General features: G+C 39.4%; 2 protein-coding genes across 2 annotated transcripts; both read left to right on the forward strand.

Annotated features, from left to right (window-relative positions):
• The first annotated feature begins 348 nt into the window (after window positions 1–348).
• On the forward strand, window positions 349–5,634 carry LOC133742583 (probable inactive ATP-dependent zinc metalloprotease FTSHI 1, chloroplastic). The gene is made up of 15 exons (XM_062170269.1): window positions 349–1,238; window positions 1,320–1,404; window positions 1,794–2,228; window positions 2,335–2,388; window positions 2,486–2,551; window positions 2,684–2,779; window positions 2,857–2,985; window positions 3,218–3,270; window positions 3,356–3,551; window positions 3,776–3,890; window positions 3,962–4,236; window positions 4,568–4,651; window positions 4,738–4,850; window positions 4,931–5,180; window positions 5,284–5,634. The coding sequence occupies exons 1-15, from the start codon at window positions 553–555 to the stop codon at window positions 5,470–5,472; spliced, it is 2,826 nt and encodes a 941-aa protein (XP_062026253.1). The 5' UTR covers window positions 349–552; the 3' UTR covers window positions 5,473–5,634.
• Window positions 5,635–5,784: 150 nt separating this feature from the next.
• LOC133742584 (SUN domain-containing protein 5) lies at window positions 5,785–8,842 on the forward strand. The gene is made up of 4 exons (XM_062170270.1): window positions 5,785–6,163; window positions 6,848–8,199; window positions 8,309–8,394; window positions 8,487–8,842. The coding sequence occupies exons 1-4, from the start codon at window positions 5,947–5,949 to the stop codon at window positions 8,719–8,721; spliced, it is 1,890 nt and encodes a 629-aa protein (XP_062026254.1). The 5' UTR covers window positions 5,785–5,946; the 3' UTR covers window positions 8,722–8,842.
• Window positions 8,843–9,117: the final 275 nt, after the last annotated feature.

Consider the following 9,117-nt stretch of genomic DNA (forward strand, 5'->3'; position numbering starts at 1 on the left):
CCTTATGGCACGTTTACTTACTTTGAATAGAAAATAATCATGAATCGGAGACAAGTGGAATGGGAGAAGAAAGGAATCGGTATTGATTCCGGAGGAATGATTCATAAACCCATCTCCCCCCTTCGTAATCGAATTCCTGAATATTCAGGAATCGATTCCTGATAAGGAGGTGGGACCTACATCCATTCCGATTCCTTCATGTGTTAGTAAACGCAGGATTTCTTTTACCCGGAATCATTCCGATTCCTTTATGTGTTAGTAAACGCAGGAATGTTTTTACCCCGTAATCATTCTCTTTCCTTCCAAATAAGTAAACGTGCCCTTATAGTGATAAACCAAACCCGCTTCGGATAACACTGAAACACAACTGGAGCTCTCAAAGTCGCAAACTTTCAAGTTTCAGCTCAAATTCCCACAACACAAATGCAGGAGCGATAAGTCTCATCATAAACCCTTGAATGTGATTAAACCCTAACAAAACATGAGCACAAATTCCCACATTTCCATCTAAACCACACCCCAATTGCTCATGTTTTCTCTATCTTCCCAGCAATGGCATCCATTGACATTCTAAACTCACCCAGGCTTTACATTCCCAAACCCCACAGCCACTTCAAATCTCTAGCTCACTCAAAGCACCTCAATTTGATAACAAGAATTCAAAAGCAGCCAGCTTTCCCTCGCCGGTCACTCACCGTCCTCTGCTCACTGTCCGGTGACGCTAGCAAAGCCCCTGACGATGATTTTGTGACCAGGGTCTTGAAGGAGAACCCAAGCCAGATTGAACCCAGGTACTTGATTGGTGAAAAGTTTTATACTTTGAAGGAAAAAGAGAGTTTGAGCAAGAAATCCAATGTGGGTTTTGCTGAACTCTTGGCAAAGAGGTTGAATTTCAATAAGGCAGAGCTGAAGAGACAGAGCGGTGAGGCTCAAAGTGGTAGTGGAGTGAAGAAGAATGAGGAGGCTGTGTTTTTGAATGATATTTTGAGGGAGTACAAGGGGAAGCTCTATGTGCCTGAGCAAATTTTCGGAACGGAGTTGCCGGAGGAAGATGAATTTGAGAAGAGTTTGGAGGCATTGCCCAAGATGAGCTTTGAGGATTTTCAGAAAGCTATGAAGAATGATAAGGTTGACTTGTTGACTTCTAAGGAAGTTAAGGGTGCTTCTTATGGGTCCAGGGATTTCATTGTTGATTTGAAGGAGATCCCAGGAGAGAAGAGCTTGCATAGAACCAAATGGTATAGTTGACTGATCATTTTGTTACTTGAAGAGTAATGCGTTTTTGTGGTTGTTTAGTGATATGGTTTATAATATTTTAGGGCAATGAGGCTGGATGAGGGTGAAGCTCTGGCTCTTTTGGAGGAGTATACGGGTCCAAGATATGTGATAGAAAGACATACCACGGTGATCAACTCTTTGAACTCTTCTGAGCTTAGTTAATTATTTTCGTGGTGTGCAATTATAGTGTCTCATATGTAGTCCCGTTTCAGTTAAAGGTTCTGGTATTAGTGCTCGGAATGGTGATCATGGCTGCATTGAATTTCCAATTGTTTAGGCTGAATTGTGAATTCGAATCATCTGGTTCTAGAATTTCTGTTTCCTTAGACTTCAATTTGTGGGACCATATCTATTCTTGTATATGTTCCGGACTTGAGGTTTGTATTATAGAACACAATGTACTGATGGCATAGACTTGGAACCATATGAATGATTTAAAGAGTCGAACAAATCTGCTTTCTTTTCATTCATATAAATTGCTAAGCTTTCCTTATGGTTTGATTCTGCTGCTGCAGTCTTCCGTTGGAAGCTTACCACAGTACCCTCATCCGGTGGCGTCTTCCATATCGAGCAGAATGATGGTAGAGCTTGGAGTGGTAACAGCCTTAATGGTTGCTGCTGCAGTTGTTGTTGGAGGATTCCTGGCGTCTGCAGTATTTGCTGTTACCAGTTTCGTGTTTGTGTCAACTGTATATGTTGTGTGGCCTATAGTCAAGCCGTTTATCAGGCTTTTTCTTGGTCTCGTCTTTGGTATTTTGGAGAGAGTATGGGAAAATATGGTTGATTTTTTCAGTGATGGAGGAATTTTCTCTAAATTATATGATTTTTACACTTTTGGTGGTGTCTCTGCCAGCCTTGAGATGTTAAAGCCAATTACAATTGTCCTTTTGACTATGGTCCTTCTTGTCCGTTTCACACTCTCAAGAAGACCTAAGAACTTCAGGAAGTGGGTAATGCTGCATTATCTCTGCAATTTCTTGCCTTGTTTCATCTGCATTAATCCCTTGCCTTATTTTATGCAGTGCATTTGATGACTAAGAGCACTTAATTTTGTAGGATCTGTGGCAAGGGATTGATTTTTCACGGTCTAAAGCAGAAGCTCGTGTTGATGTTAGTTTCTAATAGCTACTGATTTGTGCAACTTTCTTATTTTGTAGAAGTTCATCACAAGGTTCTTATAATTGTATATTATATTGATATGTTGTAGGGATCAACTGGAGTCAAGTTTGGTGATGTGGCAGGGATTGATGAAGCAGTAGAGGAACTCCAGGAGGTATTCTTAATCACTAATCTTTGAGAATGAATTGCTTGTACATTGCCATTTGTCCTCAGTCTTAAGTTAGTAGCTATAAACCCATGATGCAAAATGAAAACTTGTTAATATATATGATATTCTGCTGTGTAGTTGGTGAAGTACTTGAAGAACCCAGAACTGTTTGATAAAATGGGAATAAAGCCTCCTCATGGAGTTCTTTTAGAGGGCCCACCTGGATGTGGCAAGGTGTGGTATCTGCCCATATGTTTAATGTGTGTAATATTACACTGTAGTAATTATTCAGTTTTCTATCCTGTTTTCAGACCTTGGTTGCTAAAGCCATAGCCGGGGAGGCTGGTGTTCCATTTTACCAAATGGCAGGATCTGAGTTTGTTGAAGTTTTAGTTGGTGTTGGGTCTGCTCGTATTAGAGATCTATTCAAAAGAGCCAAGGTGATCTTACTTCCCATTTGTAGTTGAATACTGTTAATTGTGATTGCATTCCTTTAGTGTAACTTTAATGTGGCAACTGATTTGTGGGGACACTATGGGGTTAACCACACAGGCTTACCCCCTATTATCTTAATGTGTTACTGAGAAACGAGTCATGCTCCTTTATCATGAACATTGTTTAAACTTTAATGGTATATTTTCCTCGCTGCGGTTGTTATTGTCCTTGGTGCAGGTGAACAAACCATCAGTTATTTTCATTGATGAAATTGATGCATTGGCTACCAGGTGTGCATATTTCGCTTTATGAGAAACATAACTTTAATCTGGATGCCTGTAAACGTAATGATATGTATTTTTCGCTGTATCTCAGGCGTCAAGGGATTTTCAAAGAATCCGGCGACCAACTGTATAATGCAGCCACTCAAGAGAGGGAAACTACACTAAACCAGCTCTTAATAGAACTTGATGGGTTTGATACTGGTAAAGGTGTTATCTTCTTAGCTGCTACAAATCGCCGGGATTTGCTAGACCCTGCACTTCTACGTCCAGGTCGTTTTGATCGCAAGGTTTGTTTCTCTTTCTTAGTAGTAACTATTAAAACTCAACCTGGGCCACTGTTAATATAATTTAATTCTTTTTCTTACATATCTATAATGGAGAGTCGACTGACTTGTAATGAACTAGTGAGTAGATTGTAAAGCATGTCAGAATTGGCATGCCCTGCTCTTATATTTGTCAGAACTGTTGAATGAAATCTAGCAACTCATTGTTCTTTGGTTCTACTCTACAGATAAAGATTCGTCCTCCTGGTCCAAAGGGAAGATTGGAGATTTTAAAAATCCATGCAAGCAAAGTTAAAATGTCAGAATCTGTTGATTTGTCCAGCTATGCATTGAACTTACCTGGTATGCATCCATCTTTGGGGTTCCGTAGACTTTGCTATTTGAATGCCTGAATCCAATTCGCTATTTATCAGGATGGACGGGGGCAAAGTTGGCACAGCTGGTCCAAGAGGCTGCACTTGTTGCAGTAAGGAAGGGGCATGATTCAATTTATCGGTCAGACTTGGATGATGCAGTTGATAGACTTACAGTAGGACCGAAACGGGTTGGAATCGATTTGGGTCATCAGGGACAATGCCGTCGAGCTACTACTGAAGTTGGAGTTGCATTGACTTCTCACCTGCTTAGGCAATATGAGAATGCAGAAGTTGAGTCCTGTGATCGCATTTCAATCATTCCTCGTGGCCAGGTGCTCTTTCTGCTTCTTCATCTTCTTCTTTTTGTTTAGAGACTGATTTCCAAGTTTTTGTTACTTTGTTTCACCACTTTCTGATGGAATAGCCATTGTTATGTGGTTCATTGTTGATTTGTTGCTGTGTTGATGCGCATTGGCATATTGGGGAACACTTTATGATTTCAAACACGACAAATTAAAATTGCTTCAAACATGCAAGTTGTCTTTTTAGATTTACTTTGATATTAGTTGTATGTAGTGGCTTCTTTGATATAATGTTGATAGAAGTATTTGACTGGTATATCTGCTCCACTTATGGTCTAAATTTGTCAAGTAATTTGTCCAGACACTGTCGCAAGTTGTATTTGATCGTCTTGATGATGAAGCATACATGTTTGAGCGTCGGCCACAATTGTTGCATCGCCTTCAGGTTAGCTAATTTTGTATCTTTTAATCTCTTTATACTGCATCCTTTCTTTGTTTTGAATATGTTATTTTAAATTTTATTTTATGCAGGTTTTACTTGGAGGGAGGGCTGCTGAAGAGGTCATATATGGACGGGACACATCAAGGGCATCAGTTGACTACCTTGCTGATGCATCTTGGCTTGCTCGTAAAATCTTAACTGTGTTAGTCCCTTGTCCACGTACATTTTTTTCTTTAGCTTTTTGCTTCGGTGATGTTGTAATGGTCTAATTGTCTCCTTTAGTTGGAATTTGGAGAATCCAATGGTCATACATGGAGAGCCACCCCCTTGGAGGAAGAAACCCAAGTTTGTCGGCCCTCGTCTGGACTTTGAGGGATCATTGTACGATGACTATGGCCTGATTGAACCACCAGTGAACTTCAATTTAGATGATCAGGTTGCACAAAGGACTGAAGAGCTGGTAGAGAGCATGTATGAAAAAACGCTTTCTTTGCTAAAGCGGCATCATGCAGCCTTGCTTAAAACCGTGAAAGTAAGCATGCAAACTTTCCAGCTGCATTTCTGATATTTTTGAACACTTGGTCGGTTGTCACTGAAGCACCGGTATTAACAGGCTTTACTGACTTTCATTTCAGGTTCTTCTCGAACACAAGGAAATCAGCGGTGAAGAAATTGATTTTATACTGAACAAGTATCCTCCCCAAACACCCGTGAAACTTTTATTAGAGGAAGAAAATCCTGGTAGCCTGGACTTCATGAAACAGGAAGAGAAACGTGAGTTACGGTTTGCCCTTCCAACCCGCCAAAAAGGCGAAACCTTATAAACAATCCACGAGGCTCCATTTCCCTTGGAACACAATGAATGAGATTCACATCCTGTAATTTTTGGTGCACCCCCATAAGCTACAAGGCTATAATAGTATAAATGTACTTGTTGAAAAATTTTGTTGACCAACAAAGTAATGAGATTAGTCTCACATTTACAATTTTCCTTATTAATTGGGGCAGGTGGCTCATCCAAACCACACAAACTGTTGCAGTGGCCGTTGGATCATAAAACTTTGAAACCTTAGTAAAAAAAAAAAAAAGATTGAGACCTAAAATTAAACTTGATTCTATTTTTCATGCGGCCTTAAACGGGAGAAAGCAGTTTCCGCAACACTAGGAGTGTTCTAGCCACAAAAATCAGACACGACTTTTTTGGGGGGATCCAATTCCTAAGGAAAAGAAAGCCCCTATTCCTCATTCTCATTCTCATTCTCATTCTCTCGTTTGGCTGTTCAGAACATGAGAGAGAGATGAAGAAGCCTCGCCACGGTTCCTTACATATCAAAATCCAAAGCAACGACAACTCTGACACCAAGGACAAAGGAGACAAAAACAACAAGAGCAGCAACCACTACAACAACAATAAAGGGAAGAGCTTCTATGAGCTCTCTCTGTCTTTGATCTTCTCTCTCTGGTGTCTTGTTGTCTTGTTCTACTCTAAGCTTGGTCTTGGCCATGGCAATGGAGGTACTTTCTTCATTCACTTACTGGGTTTTGGCTCTTTTTTTCACTCTCTAGATTCTAGTTTTTAAATACCCAATTTGCAGTTTTGAGTTTCCTAGCAAACCCATATAGAAGTTTTGCATCAAATCGTTAGAGAAAGCTGAAGCCTTTAATCTTGCAATGTTGCAAATCAATGGCTTTAGAAAATGGTATTATAATAACATGCCTATGTCACATGGCTGTAATTAGCTCAGTAGATGGCTGACATTGTTCTGGACACTACTAGATAGGTGAAATTAAGTGTTCCAATTCACAGTTTGGTTTTGAATGCTTTTTTCTTTATTCAGTGAGAATGATCTCTAGAGATTATATGGGGTTTACAATCTCATGTAGATTTTCTTATTTTTCTTCTTTTATATATCTGGTCTCTTGGTTTTCTGGTATGCAACTCTTATGCTATAGTTCATTTGATGGCTTCCTTTACTGGTATCCGGTTGTGAAAAATCTCTTCTGGTGCCTTCATTCGGAGAAATGATGATGATTTTACCAAATCTTATATTGTAGCTGGGATGAGTGACAATTCTTATAGGAATCACCATTTAGTTTTTTGGATTGGTGATTTTGGGGGATAAGCTATTAAATGGCATTCCAGCTTTTACCCTGGTCTATTTATTCGGGAAGAATTGAATTAACTAGATCCTCTTTCAGGGAATATTTCAGGTCCGAGTAACAGAACTACACATTGTCCTGGTGTTTACAAGGGTAAGCATGGTGAGCATGCATATTCATTTGTGGCAAATGGAGGCGAAAATAAGACAAATGGGATGCTTTTAGATTATAATTCGTCTGAAAGTTGTAATGGTACTGCTGTTGGTCACAACTTGCCAGTTTCGAAGTACTCACTGCCGGAGACAAATGGATTAGAGAAGATAGTTTGGAGAGTTTTGGGTTATAGCAGTTTGGTCTGTGAACTCAACCAAGAACAAGAAGAGCATAACAGAAACTGTCCAGGACAATGTGTGAATAGAACTTCTCACTCTACCTATCTCAATCTTGATGAATTTCGAAACATAACAAAGCAAGAGAAAGACCGTGTAATGCCTAGTCAGCTTGTTAACATTACCCATGGGCTCGAACCTGATGGAACGGAGTACAACTATGCCTCGGAATCCAAGGGGGCAAAGGTGGTGTCTCACAACAAGGAAGCAAAAGGAGCAAGTAACATATTAGGCAAGGATCACGATAAATACCTCAGAAACCCTTGTTCCGTAGAGGGAAAGTTTGTTATAATTGAGCTCGCAGAGGAGACTCTGGTAGATGCTGTCAAAATTGCAAATTTTGAGCACTACTCTTCTAATTTCAAGGAATTTAAATTGTCTGGCAGTTTAAGCTATCCAACAGAAGCATGGTCACCGCTGGGTAGCTTTGTTGCTGCTAATAGTAAGCATGCTCAAACCTTTAAGCTTCCTGAACCCAAATGGGTGAGATACCTAAAGTTGGATTTACTAAGCCACTATGGAGCAGAGTTTTACTGCACACTTAGTGTTCTAGAGGTGTATGGTATTAATGCAATCGAAAGAATGCTTGAAGATCTCATTGTGGAGTCTGCAGAATCTGCAACCAACAAGTTGCCAGAGCCTAATGCAACTGTAATATCTTCTACAAAGGAAGAGGTTGGTCCAACTGACCGGAAAACAAGCAGCGATAGTCAAAATGGGATTGGTGCAGCTGTAGGGATACAAAACACTGAAGAAGCGCAACGAGCCAATTCAGATGCTTCCAAGAATTCAGTAACTACTAACAAGATTCCTGATCCGGTTATGACAGTTAGGCAGCAGCCAAATGGAAGAATTCCTGGTGATTCTGTTCTGAAGATTTTGATGCAGAAGGTGCGGTCACTTGAGCTGAACTTGTCCGTGCTGGAGGAGTTTATCAAAGAATTGAACCGAAGACAAGGCGATGTTTTGCCAGAGCTTGGTAAAGAGATATTAAGAATATCATTGCTGTTGGAGCAAAGCAAAATGGAGATTAAAGATCTCATGCAATGGAAGGAAACTATGGTACTTCATTTTTCTTTCCTTTATTACATACAATTGATACAATACTTTTTGGGAACTGAAGCTTTGGTCATATGATGCTTGGTTGCTTATCATCCTTCAAATTCTTCAGGAAAAACAAATGAGTGACCTTGAACTATGGAAAGCTGCTGTCTCGTCTCAATTGAATGCATTGGTCAGGGAAAATAACTTGTTGAGGTTAGAAATATGTCTCAACTTTTCAGTATATTTCTTCACAACAGTTGTTGCTTCATATTTTGACCGACTATATCAAATTTGTGTTTCTGCAGATTAGATTTTGAAAAGGTTGTAAATGATCAAGCCAGTCTTGAAAGCAAAGAGCTTGCTATTTTAGCAGTTAGTCTTTTCTTTTTGTGCTTCGCGATCCTCCAGCTAGTTTCATTTCAAATTTTGACATTTTTCAGAACCTCTCAGCCTGACAACGGATGCAGGAAAAGTAGAGGTTGGGTTTTAGTCATTGTTAGCAGCAGTATGACAATATTCATAACTTTGATATATAGCTAGTTTCTCTTCCTTTAGTGCAAATTGGAGCAGTAGCATAGGTTTTGTGGAAGCTGTATGATTATAGATTTTGTATAGAAGAATGGTATTATCAAAAAGTTCCATGTGTTCTTTATTTATAATTTTTCTGGACTTTGGACTACTCCAGGAACTGTGGAAGTGCTCGTATAAGCATTTTGGAAATAGTCTTTTAAAGATCGTACCTGTTAAAATTAATCAAAATTGAAAATCACTTAATCATTATAGTCATCCTAGTTGTACAAATGGATAGTTCATCAAAAGAATGATAGCTGTTGCAAAGCAATCTACAACATTAGTTGGATGACTATATGATATCATATGTGTTTTAGTGAACATTTACACATGATTTTTGGTGATTTAAAGAGTGAACGGTTCTCA

Source organism: Rosa rugosa, chromosome 4 (genome assembly GCF_958449725.1).
Source record: "Rosa rugosa chromosome 4, drRosRugo1.1, whole genome shotgun sequence".
In the NCBI taxonomy this organism is placed as follows: Eukaryota; Viridiplantae; Streptophyta; class Magnoliopsida; order Rosales; family Rosaceae; genus Rosa; species Rosa rugosa.

Bases quoted from the DNA above. Each gene is read 5' to 3' on its own strand.
- LOC133742584 (XM_062170270.1), top strand. From the start codon at position 5,947: ATGAAGAAGCCTCGCCACGGTTCCTTACATATCAAAATCCAAAGCAAC. The intron at 6,164-6,847 runs GTACTTTCTTCA...ATCCTCTTTCAG, and splicing joins TCTTGGCCATGGCAATGGAG to GGAATATTTCAGGTCCGAGT. The intron at 8,395-8,486 runs GTTAGAAATATG...GTGTTTCTGCAG, and splicing joins AGGGAAAATAACTTGTTGAG to ATTAGATTTTGAAAAGGTTG.
- LOC133742583 (XM_062170269.1), top strand. From the start codon at position 553: ATGGCATCCATTGACATTCTAAACTCACCCAGGCTTTACATTCCCAAA. The intron at 2,389-2,485 runs GTTAGTTTCTAA...GATATGTTGTAG, and splicing joins AAGCAGAAGCTCGTGTTGAT to GGATCAACTGGAGTCAAGTT. The intron at 3,271-3,355 runs GTGTGCATATTT...GCTGTATCTCAG, and splicing joins ATTGATGCATTGGCTACCAG to GCGTCAAGGGATTTTCAAAG.